Source organism: Xenopus laevis, chromosome 1L (genome assembly GCF_017654675.1).
Source record: "Xenopus laevis strain J_2021 chromosome 1L, Xenopus_laevis_v10.1, whole genome shotgun sequence".
NCBI lineage: Eukaryota > Metazoa > Chordata > Amphibia > Anura > Pipidae > Xenopus > Xenopus laevis.
Window position 1 is genome coordinate 152388819 of NC_054371.1, and position 13391 is coordinate 152402209.

Consider the following 13391-nt stretch of genomic DNA (forward strand, 5'->3'; position numbering starts at 1 on the left):
TGCAATTACCAAAATAAGGTAACCTTCAACTTCAGGAACTTTTGGGAGATAATATTAAGAGGGTCAGTGTTCTAACAATGAGATGGTAAGGGTCTGAACACTTTTTCATGCAAATAAAGGGAATAATGTAGTACAGGTATGGGATCCGTTATCTGGAAACCCGTGATCCAGAAAGCTCAGAATTATGGAAAGGCCATCTCCCATAGACTCAATTTTATCCAAATTATTAAAATTTTAAATATGATTTCCCTTTTCTCTGTAATAATAAAACAGTAGCTTGTACGTGATCCAAACTAAGATATAATTAATTCTCATTGGAGGCAAAACCAGCCTATTGGGTGTATTTAATGTTTAAAGGATTTTCTAGTAGACTTAAGGTATGAAAACCCAAATTACAGAAAGATCCGTTATCCGAAACCCCCCCAGGTCCCAGGCATTCTGGATAACAGGTCCCATACCTGTATTAATGGTATGGGTGACTACACATGGGCAAACATTCCATTAACCTGTTTTTTTAACCTGTGTTCGTCTTGTCTCTTCTGTAGGTTCCTCTCCCTAAAACATTCCTCTGTTTCCTCTCCTTTAGTGTCTCCTCTTTTGTCTTACTGTTATGTTCTCCTTTTCTCTCTAACCCTTCCATATTTTTACCAATTACTTTAATTCTGTTTTTTCTCTGTCTTTAAATTAACATTTTATGCTACTTCTTTACTCTTCCCTTTCCCATTTGCTCTTCCTTCTTTTGTTTTGCTTTTTTCATCAGAAAGCACAGATGGAATTTCAATTTCCAAAAAAAACAAGTCTCCACTAATGGCCTTGCAGCCATTGTAATTGTGCTTCCTTTTCGTATGGGGTGTGTTGCTCCAGTAAATCTTGTTGAGCTTTACATGACCTGTGTGACCCATCAACAGCCTTTACTGGGTTGCTTGCCTTGAGACATTTTACCACATGTATAACATGTGACTGAAGAATTTTAAGGACCTTTCAAAATCCTCTGTAGCAACAATACATGCCATTTTTAACAAGCATTTTTGTTACAGAATAAAATGCCTGGATTCTACAATGAATAGTACAGGTGAATTGATATTGGACACAAGTACTGCCAGTATTGCTGCCTATTCCTAGTCATTGTTTCATTTAGCAGATGCTTTTTTTGCACTTAGGATTGAGTGAACTCTAGTGGTCCAGTGAGGAATGGAATTAGGCAACTGCATGCATTGCAGGAAACAGATGTCTCAAACTCCTGCACATAAAACTGTCAATCTCAGGAAACAGTTGGAACTCGGAAACAGAAAATAGTTATTGCAACTGACTGGGCAATCAAATGTGTAAAAAAACATTTTTTAATGTAATGGTTTTTATTTCAATGTTAATACAGCCCCACAGTGCGTTATCCTTTATTTGGCCTGGTGCGTTCAACTGTAATACACCTACATATTCTGTAACCTGACTTTTCTCACAGCCAGATATTAATATTTACTTTATATTGTCAGTTTGGACTGAAACATCCATTCGCATGTGATCAAGTGAAGGGTGATACAAATGTTCTTTTAATAAAAAAGTTCTTAATTTGTCAAAAAGATTTGGGCATTCTTTTAATTATTGATGCACATCATTTTAATTTAATTCTGGTAACAAATAATCCACACTGGATTGTGAATTCCCTCAATAGTATTGTTATAGAGTGGTAAATATTACAAGTTAATGGATTTTTTTTAAAAAGGAAAATGATGTTATAATACAGTAACCTCCTTTAATAAGGTTAATATATTGTGTGTTTCACAGAGCATGACGAGCATAGCAGTCTTGCTTTGGTCTGTCAAAATAACATTTTCACATGTAAGTCTGTCTAGGCTGTCAGTGTGCTTTTGTTGCCTCCAACTGTAAGACACTGGAATAACAGTATTAATGTATTTGCTACATGACTCTGGGATTCTTTGTCACTGTGTATCTAGTACAGTAATACACAGCAGTGTCTTCAGTTTGTAGATTGTTTATTTGCAGATATAACTTGTTGTTATTATTGTCTCTGGAGATGGTGAATCTTCCCTTAACTGAATCAGCATAGCGTGTTGTACTCCCATCATAGTTAATATCAGATAACCACTGTAATCGTTTCCCAGGAGCCTGTCTAACCCAGTGCATCCAGTGACCAATGAATGTGAAGCCAGAGGCTGTGCAGGACAGTTTGTGAGACCCTCCCGGCTTTATCACCACTGACTCTGACTGGGCAAGTTGTACATCACAGCGAACACCTGGAATGATAAAAACAGTTTATAAAAGTGATGTCTTCAGCAATTTTATTATCAGATATCTCATAAACACTGTATTACCTGATAAACATGACAGGGATATTAGGAAAACAAACAATGACTTCATTCTGATAATGTGAGTTATGGGACTGGCAGTTGGATGCAGCACATCTGATTCCTCTGCTTTATCTGGAAACTGCAGTTTTTTAAAGAACTCAAAGAAAATTTGATTAATATTTGCATGCAGAACATGACTGCTTATCCTAGGTATTTAAATTGCATGAACCCGTCCTTTTTTTTTTTAAAGACAGACAGACAGAAAGACAGATAGATTACTTGCATTCTCATATAAATTATATGTCGTCCACTTTATAATAACCACCGAGTATCCCTTTGCTTTTTTTTATTATTATTATCCAGAACCCTTTGAGGTTCTGGATAATACCATTAGGTAATAATGAAAATCCTTTAATTAGAATTAAAAAAAAAAACACTGTAGGGGTCATTTATCAACACTGGGCACATAACCATCAGATTGTTGCATTAATTTGTTCTACTTGCAGCTGGCTTTTAAAAGCTAATCGCTGATTGGTTGCTATAGGTAACTGCCCATGGGCAAATTTGCCCAGTGTTGATAAATGAGCCCCAGTGTGTTCCACTCAGTAAAATATATATGATGAGTGGCTCATTGGGAAACATTTTAAAGGATACAATATCTGAAAGCTGTCAACAGTAGAACTAGATTTTTTCTTATAGTTGTTTAATGTTCTTGGAAGACATAATGGTACATTTTGCAATGCAGATAATATACTAGGAATACTTTAGCAGATTGATTATCATTGGTTTATAGAGAACATTAACTAAATGCTTTCCCCACTATAACATTTGCCCTCAAGTATTAGTTAGTGGCTAGAGAGAAGTTGAAAAATTTCCCTCAGACGGGAGCTCGCCACTAGTTACCAGGGATGGCAAAAATGCAGCTCTTGGTAACTTTAAGAGCTGAATTGCCAGTTTTCAAACAAGCAATTGCACTCTCTGTGCTAGCATCTTGCATCCTGGACCCCTCTGCCAACATCATCGACCCCCTCCGACACAAAAAGAAAAGCATTCGGGGGTGGGGGTGGCAGCAGCAGCCCCTGCTCATAGTGGTTGACACATTTTTTTGCCAGGTTTTGCTGCAAAAAAAGCTAATAATCTGATAGAATCCATTGTATTGTGCCCTGGAAAAGTTCCCACAGATTGGAAAAAGTGGCTAGGAAAAGCCTGTTGACGTCAATGTGTTTTGTGCACTTTTGCTGTTTCATAAATTTTTGGGCAAAGAAAAACTGAACAGATTCGCTTATCACTAGACTGGTTCGCTAATATATTCGGAATTGTTTTGGGTTTGAGGTTTAGATATGAATACATTTCACTCAAGGTGAAGGAATTTATAAACATTGTGGTTTGTAATGTCAATTTAGTTTCGACAGGAGGCTCTTCCCATATGCTCCAACACAAGTACATCAGCTCTATGAGGGTGTTGTGGGAATTCACCAGAAGCAGGAGATCACTTGAGGTAAAGAGTGAAGTTTATTGACACGAGCTGCATGAAGTCTGTACTCGCATGAGGCAGAATACAGAACAAAGAACAAGGTGGGGGTTTTAAACCCCTTCACACAACACTCTACAAGATAGAAAAACAGTGATGATGAAAAAATGGTGTGGGAATCGTAAGTAGGAACCTTGAAGGAGTTGTACTTCCTAATCAGCACCAACAACCATAAAACTGTGAAACCATATATAGTACTGATGAGGCCCCCCTATTGAGATGTTACACAAGTGGTGCAGCAATAAAGAGGTAATTTGCAACCACTTCACTGTGTCCTTGATGGTCGACTTAGAATAGAACTGACTACTGAAGGGGGGCATGAATCTGCAAGGAGGACTATATTTACATGATCCTATGTGAGTGACAATGGCTTACTTTGGCATTAAACACAATAATCAAGGATAATAACAAGTCAGTTTCTCCTGTGTAAATAGAAATGGGGGCATACTCATAGTTGGTTCTGTATAACGATCTCCCCTCAAGACATAAACTCTTCTTCATATTACACTATAAAACAAGCCAGACAACTTCTAACAAACGGAAAATGGCCCTGCTGTAAAAATCATATTATGAGCTTCATTACAATGCACAAGCTAGCAGAATTAAAGGTGCAAAAGTTTTTAATTGACAAAAAATAGCTGTACACAACTTATATGAAGCCATTACAAATGAGCCAATATCTTCCTGCATGCCTGTTTGCACATCACCATAGCAACCATGTTAGATGGTTGCTATTGGTGCACACTTACTGGCAGGGCTTTGCCAGGTCACAGCATACAAAGTGTGCTCACAAGTATTTTTTGATGCACATGCTCCAGGGTCTTGGTGATGCAGAGGTGGATGATGGGTACTTTTATTAGTTAAATCAGCGTTTTCTTCTACAACAAGGCATTTGATCAGAAAAAGGACTTGAAATTGAGGGGAAACAATAGCACTGACAACTCCACGGGAGGTATGCCTTTGAAAGGAGATTAACACTTTACTAGACTTTCCTTGTCCTTTTACAAGTCAAAAACTCACAGCAAGTTAAATTACTGTAGCTTTGGAGCAGTTCATTTGTGATACCCACCACCATCCCTCCCCATTCCACCCAAATGATGACGGGTAACTATCAGCCCACACCCTCCCTAACCCCTTCCCCCACCCAAGAAAATAAAAAAACCATAATGAAGACAGACTTGAAATCAAAGGCAGGCATCCAACAAAAATGCCTAGAAACAAACATAAAGGCATTATGTTCTTGAAATAATGATAGAAATACAAAATGAACATCACTATAAAAAGGAATTTTCCCTTGACTGCTTTGGCACGAAGGTTCTACAAAGTATATCCCCTCGATAATGCAGAGGTATAGCAGGAGTGAGCTGACTCTAAAGACCATCCATAGCTCTCCCATTATAGGTTTTTCAATGCCCTCAGGAGTCACATCCAACCCAAAAGTATAGCAACATGGCCTGTACTATAGATGGTACTTATTGTTATCACCAGGTACAACATCTTGTGGTTGTGGCTGTGTTGCCTGGCTGACACACTACAGGACAGTTCAGCATTGCCTAATGTGTTTAGAAGTGGAGCACATAGAGCTCGGGAGCTAGTCAAGACACAGGGGCTGTGACTGTGGTCTGTATGATACATCCATGAAAACATGTTTTTTTGCAATAAATTTGTATTAAAGGAGAATTCAAAACCCCACAACTAATAAAACCCTACATAGTTCCCACTCCCTGCTCCCCCCCCACACACTGGTGTTATCACCAGTAAATGCCCCTAATCCTTTAATTGCCCCTTGCAGAGTAGTGGAGCTCACGGGCACCATCTTCAGCTGTTCGGTCTTCTTCAGAAAGTGAGCGCCATATTGGCGCATGCGCAGTTTGAGCAGTCTTCCGTTTCACATTAACTGCACATGCGCCGAAACTGACTAAAATTGCCAAATTGAAGGAAGAAGACCCAAAGAAGACTGATGCACCAGAAGATGGAACTCATGAGGTCTGCTGCGCTGACTCTGCAATGAGGGGTAATTAAAGGGTTAGGGGAATTTACTGGTGATAACACCTGTGCGACGGGGAGCAGGGAGGAGGGGACTATGTAGGGTAGGGGGTATTATTAGTTGAGGAGGTTGAATTATCCTTTAAGCAGTTCTCCTTTCTTTTCAAAAGTCAAAAAACCTTTCTGTGATGGTGACATTAATTATTTAGATATTTTCCCTAAGGATGTTCTAAGTGTTCATTTCACAATTTTCCCAGCAATACAAATAGAAGTTTGCATTTTACAATATAACATTCTCCATTAGAATTGCATTGCATTTGATATATTTATATATAAATATTTATTTATATTTTACTATTTATATTTTATAAATATTTATTACATTCAACCAATTGTTTTCTTAAAAATAAGCAGAGAAATTAAAGGTTTCTGGAATGTAAACTTGTTTTATCTTGTATATGTATGTACTGTTATGCAGAATGTTCACAACCTGGGTTTTTCTGGATAATAAATCTTTCTGTAATTTGGATATCCATACCTTAAGTCTGCAAAAAAAAATCAGTTAAACATTAAATACACCCAACAGGATTGTGTTGCCTCCCATAAGAATTAATGATATCTTATCTGGGATCAAGTACAAGGTTCTGTTTTATTATTACAGAGAAAAAGGAAATTATTTATAAAAAATTATTTGATTAAAATGGAGATTATGAATAGTGATGGGCGAATTTGTTGCATTTTGCTTTGACATAAATTTCTCGAATTTCCCACGAAATTTACGAAACTGTGGAAAAATTAGCAAATGTTGATTTTGACGCCGGCGCCCATTAAAGTCAATGGGCGTCTGTTTATCGTCGCCAGTGTCTAAATTGCCGCCGGCATTGGAACCGTCGCTGGCATAAAAAAACTTTGACACCGCCGTCGAAACGGACAAATTTGTGCATGGCGAATAAATTCACCCATCACTTCTTGTGAATAGGGATGTAGCGAACTGCCGATTTGGTGTTCGCGGACGCCGTTCGCGAACGCCGTTCGCGAACACCGGCAAAAAATGCGAACGTTCGCGGACAGTTCGCGAACTTCGAACACCCGCTAAAATCGTTCGATTCGAACGATCGAAGGATTTTAATCGTTCGATCGAAGGATTTTCATTCGAATCGAACGATCGAAGCCATTCGATCGAATGTTCACAACCTGGGTTTTTCTGGATAATAAATCTTTCTGTAATTTGGATATCCATACCTTAAGTCTGCAAAAAAAAATCAGTTAAACATTAAATACACCCAACAGGATTGTGTTGCCTCCCATAAGAATTAATGATATCTTATCTGGGATCAAGTACAAGGTTCTGTTTTATTATTACAGAGAAAAAGGAAATTATTTATAAAAAATTATTTGATTAAAATGGAGATTATGAATAGTGATGGGCGAATTTGTTGCATTTTGCTTTGACATAAATTTCTCGAATTTCCCACGAAATTTACGAAACTGTGGAAAAATTAGCAAAACGTCGATTTTGACGCCGGCGCCCATTAAAGTCAATGGGCGTCTGTTTATCGTCGCCAGTGTCTAAATTGCCGCCGGCATTGGAACCGTCGCTGGCATAAAAAAACTTTGACACCGCCGTCGAAACGGACAAATTTGTGCATGGCGAATAAATTCACCCATCACTTCTTGTGAATAGGGATGTAGCGAACTGCCGATTTGGTGTTCGCGGACGCCGTTCGCGAACGCCGTTCGCGAACACCGGCAAAAAATGCGAACGTTCGCGGACAGTTTGCGAACTTCGAACACCCGCTAAAATCGTTCGATTCGAACAATCGAAGGATTTTAATCGTTCGATCGAAGGATTTTCATTCGAATCGAACGATCGAAGCCATTCGATCGAATGCTTTTCATTCGATCGAATGCTTACAATCGTTCGATTTTTAGCGGTCGAAGGAATTCGAATGGTCGAACGATTTGTATTCGAATCGAACGCGAACTCAAAATGCGAACGTTCCCAAACGTTCACGAACATTCGGCGGACGCGAACGGTCGAAGTTCGCCGCAGAACAGTTCGCTACATCCCTACTTGTGAATGATAGTCTTCCTCTAATTCAGAGTTTTCAGGATAATAGGTTTCCAGATAACAGAACATATACCTGTGCATGGGACGTTATATTTGCGTATCCCAAAGCTGCTATTAATAGCTTAATTGGTTATAGTACGGTAATAGTTTTCGTTTAAAAATGAGATTTATTAATGTGTCTTTTTCGCCCCCTACTGCAAGATTATCGAAGGACAGGATTAGTGTTTTTGCTGCAATGCTTTGTGACTATTTGTCACTGTGTGTCTCTAGCACAGTAATACACGGCAGTGTCTTCAGTTTGTAGATTGTTCATTTGCAGATATAACTTGTTGTTATTATTGTCTCTGGAGATGGTGAATCTTCCTTTAACTGAATCAGCATAATATGTTGTAGTTCCACTTGGGTAACTAATATAAGACACCCACTGTAATCCTTTCCCAGGAGCCTGTCTAACCCAGTACATCCCATAGTCACTGAATGTGAAGCCAGAGGCTGTGCAGGACAGTTTGTGAGACCCTCCCGGCTTTATCACCACTGACTCTGACTGATCAAGTTGTACATCACAGTGACCTCCTGGAAAAGATAAAGAGCATTTATTAAAGTGATTCTTGAGAAATGTAAGTATCTGATATCACCTGAACATTCCTACCTGAAAAACACGACAGGAACATTAAGAAAACAAGCAATGACTTCATATTGACAGTGTGAGTTATGGGACAGGCAGTTGGATGCAGCACATCTGATTCCTCTGCTTTATCTGGGAGCTGCAGGTTTTTATAAGAGCTTAGTAAAAAATATGATTTGTGATTTGCATATTATTTGGTAGTAGTTCATATAACCAACATGAGAGCCTATCCTCCTCCTTTACTTTGTGTTAAACAATTCTGACATATATGTATTTGAACAAGTACATTTTTTCCATGGAATTTTCCATTTTTCTCTTGAAGGCTCTTTCTATTTTTATAATATTGCACTCTGCCACAATTCAGTAAGGATTTGAGGAAATGAAGAGATGGGAGGAGTTTTTAAAATCTCTTGTCCCATTTGCTATACAACCTTTACTTAACCCCCTCAAACATTATAAGACAACTTAAACAAACCTCTCAACTTTTCCACTTTTCATGGAATGTTTTTTTTTTTATAGCTAAGCTCTCTGTCATGGATCACTATTTAAACCTAAACAAAAATATGAATTCACTTAGTAATTAAATCTTTTTCATTTTACATTTATTTTCTGTTTTTAGTGGTTTTAATGTGCCAAACCAGACATTTGTAGAAGTAAAATATTTATTATGTCAGATGGGCATATGCTTATTCGTTTCATGTTACACACACTTAGGGGCCCATTCTCCAACCTCGAGTGAAGGAATAGAGGAAAATAGAGGAAAAATAGTTCGATTTTCGAATGTTTTTTTTGGCTACTTCGACCATCGAATTGGCTACTTCGACCTTTGACTTAGACCTTCGATTTCGAATCGAATGATTCGAACTAAAAATCGTTCAAATATTCGACTATTCGATAATCGAAGTATATGGGGTGCCGTTTGTCCCAAATACATTCTGTATACAAAACTATCCCTAATACACAGAATGAATGTCTCTCATGTTATATAAGTATTTGTGACCATACACAGAGAAAAAAAATATACAAAAGACTTATTTCTATTAAAGAATGAAAACAAAATCTGGTTAGTGCACAAAAGGATGTCATTATATCACAAACTCCATTCTGTACAGTTTAACAAGCAATCTGTCTCACAAATGTATAACCTCCATGTAACGGACGCACTTATGTGCAAAGTTACTTACAGAATGAATTATGTAAAAACAAAGTTGGACATAATATATAATAGTGTAACTAACTAGTGCTTGTCAAGCTAGATTTGACTGACAAAATAGATATCTGTGACAGAAAGCAAGATTTTATAGTACAGGATTCATTCTTTCCACAAAATGACAGTTTTGTTCCACAAAACAGATAAAATAACTATTCTGTAAAGCAACACTGTCAGTCACATTCCTGAACCAATAAGAACAAAGCTTATTGCCATATACAAACAAGATGAGAAGTGGCCAGCTCTGCTCCACATGGCTAAGGCAAAGTATCTGACCTGCTATAGAAGCCTCTAATGTCCCCTGTGCTGCATAGTAATGAACATGAACAAACCTTTCCTAAAAGAGCTGCTGTTAAACACTACAGGTTTATAAATGGAAGTTTTTACAAATGGCTGAGAAATATAATGCTGCACTTATAATGATTGTAGAGAAAGAAAAGTATGCAAAACTAATATAAATATGATCATTTTAGGTGATATGGCTATTCTTATTGTAGTAACCTGCTTGTGTGGCCATTTTGGTTAAGGGCATTCCTGCTGTTTTGCCATTATCTTATGACTCACTACTGTTCCTCTTCCTGTCTAAGCTGAGAGCAATAATGGGACAGACCACACCCACCTGCGAGGTTTTATTAAATGTACCAGAAGTTACTGTGCTTGTCTGGCTGCTTTGCCTGACTCTCAGAGTCAGTTATAAGTTTTGTATATGATAGTTAGACTCTAATGTCTCCTCCTAGCTGCAGTCTTGCACCAATTAGCTTGTAGTAGTCTCTTAATAATGTGCTTAGCTATAGTTCAACTACTACATAATAGCTTTAGCCAGAGACTTGGGACTGATCATGTGCACACATACCTCCCAACTGTCCCTTTTTCAGAGGGAAAGTCCCTCTTTTGACAGCTCAACCTGAGGTCCCTCATTTGTACTGGAAAGTCCCTCTTTTCTCTGCACTGAACAGCCAGAAAAAAAAACAAAGTTTCTAATTTAATTGGCTTTTGGCAGAGAGGCCAGTACAGCTAACAGGTGCAACTAAAATGCTTTATAACAATTATGAGATAAGAAAATAAGTAATTTTAACAGTTTAGATAAGGAGAAATATTTTCACATTTTTATAACCTGCCAAACTTTGTAAAATGAACATGGTAATTAGGGGGGGTGGCCACAAAATGGGTGTGGTCAAAAAAAATTTGCTACACTACATGCAAAATAATTTTTTGTCTCTCTTTTTATTTCCAAAATGTTGGGAGGTATGGTTCAACTACTACATAATAGCTTTAGCCAGAGACTTGGGACTGATCATGTGCACAGTCGCATTCTGTATAGTATGATGTGTAGGTTATATGAGCAGCCACTCCTGAGTACTGTGTGTAAACAAAAGGGGGTCATTTAGGCAGGGGCAATTTTAGGGGATCATAATCATAATATTTATATAGAAGCAACAAGCTGCACAATGCTTTATATTTATTTATAACAAAAGACTCTAATGATGCCGTCCCCTTACCTGCCCAGTGCTTAACCCTTTCACATCAGAGTGGGTCGAGGGGGGCACAACACTAGAGCAGAGAGCACAACTGTGCCCATGTCACATGCATGTCCAGGGCCGCCAGCAGGGGCGACAAGTGTTCCGGGCCTGAAGGGGGGCCCAGAAGTGCTGCATTTTTCAAAGAGCCGGGTCCCCTTTACGAGCACCCGAGCCATGCGGCCATTTCACATGTTACAGAATGCGGAAGTGCCGAAAAGACGAAGCTGAAGACCCGAGCGGTGAAAAGACCCGAATTCATGAAAGGAGGTGAAGTTGAAGTCCTGGAGCCTTTTGTTTACACACAGTACTCAGGAGTGGCTGCTCATATAACCTACACATCATACTAAACACAATGTGTGTGCACATGATCAGTCCCAAGTAGGGTTGCCACCTTTTTTAAAATGTTTTACCGGCTGCTGGGCGGCGGGGACATAAAGGGGTGGGCCATGACATCAAAGTGGGTGGGGCCACACCACGGACGCTAGAAGAAGTAAAAGAAAAAGTAAGTTCCAGGGGATTAGGGGCAGGCCGAGGGCTCCTTTTAATCGTATTACAAATTTACCGGCAACTACATTGCCGGTAAATTTGTAATCCCGGCCTTGGCAGGTATTTTACCGGCTAGGCCGGTAAAATACCGGCCGGTTGGCAACCCTAGTCCCAAGTCTCTGGCTAAAGCTATTATGTAGTAGTTGAACTATAGGTAAGCACATTATTAAGAGACTCCTACAAGCTAATTGGTGCAAGACTACAGCTAGGAGGAGACATTGGAGTCTAACTATTATATACAAAACTTATAACTGACTCTGAGAGTCAGGCAAAGCAGCCAGACAAGCACAGTAACTTCTGGTACATTTAATACAACATTGCAGGTGGGTGTGGCCTGTCCCATTATTACTCTCAGCTTAGACAGGAAGAGGAACAGGAGTGAGTCATAAGATAATGGCAAAACAGCAGGAATGCCCTTAACCAAAATGGCCACACAAGCAGGTTACTACAATAAGAATAGCCATATCACCTAAAATGATCATATTTATATTAGTTTTGCATACTTTTCTTTCTCTACAATCATTATAAGTGCAGCATTATATTTGTAAAAACTTCCATTTATGAACCTGTAGAGTTTAACAGCAGCTCTTTTAGGAAAGGTTTGTTCATGTTCATTACTATGCAGCACAGGGGACATTAGAGGCGCCTCTATAGCAGGTCAGATACTTTGCCTTAGCCATGTGGAGCAGAGCTGGCCACTTCTCATCTTGTTTGTATATGGCAATAAACTTTGTTCTTATTGGTTCAGGAATGTGACTGACAGTGTTGATTCACAGAATGGTTATTTTATCTGTTTTGTGAAACAAAATTGTCATTTTGTGGAAAGAATGAATCCTGTACTATAAAATCTTGCTTTCTGTCACAGATATCTATTTTGTCAGTCAAATCTAGCTTGACAAGCACTAGTTAGTTACACTATTATATATTATGTCCAACTTTGTTTTTACATAATTCATTCTGTAAGTAACTTTGCACATAAGTGCGTCCGTTACATGGAGGTTATACATTTGTGAGACAGATTGCTTGTTAAACTGTACAGAATGGAGTTTGTGATATAATGACATCCTTTTGTGCACTAACCAGATTTTGTTTTCATTCTTTAATAGAAATAAGTCTTTTGTATATTTTTTTTCTCTGTGTATGGTCACAAATTCTCATATAACATGAGAGACATTCATTCTGTGAATTAGGGATAGTTTTGTATACAGAATGTATTTGGGACAAACGGCACCCCATAGAAGTACTGTCTCTTTAAAAATTTCTTCGACCCCCTAGTTCGCCACCTAAAACCTACCGAGGCCAATGTTGAAGGTCCCCATAGGCTTGCTAACACTTTTCTGATTGAAGGATAATCCTTCAATCGATGGATTAAAATCCTTCAAATCGAACGATTCAAAGGATTTAATCGTTCGATCGAACGAATTGCGCAAAATCCTTTGACTTCGATATTCGAAGTCGAAGGATTTTAATTTGGCAGTCGAATATCGAGGGTAAATATTCGACCCTAGGTAAATCTTGGTTTCAATGTGGTTTCAATGTGGTTATGTTATAAAAGGTCTGAAGTTTGCCCACATCTGATAACCTGTAGCAATCAAT

At 38.5% G+C, this 13391-nt stretch overlaps 1 protein-coding gene and 2 gene segments (V, D, J or C); all 3 read right to left on the minus strand.

Annotated features, from left to right (window-relative positions):
- Nucleotides 1-2391, minus strand: part of LOC108714884 — a 540168-nt gene extending 537777 nt beyond the window's left edge. The window contains 2 exon segments of the C gene segment in view: nt 1945-2252; nt 2331-2391. Coding sequence covers nt 1945-2252; nt 2331-2376 — 354 coding nt within the window.
- Nucleotides 1-13391, minus strand: part of LOC101027262 (uncharacterized) — an 834796-nt gene that overhangs the window by 601251 nt on the left and 220154 nt on the right.
- On the minus strand, nt 8148-8643 carry LOC121400737. The segment is given in 2 exon segments: nt 8148-8467; nt 8544-8643. Coding segments are annotated over 2 exon segments (366 nt in total).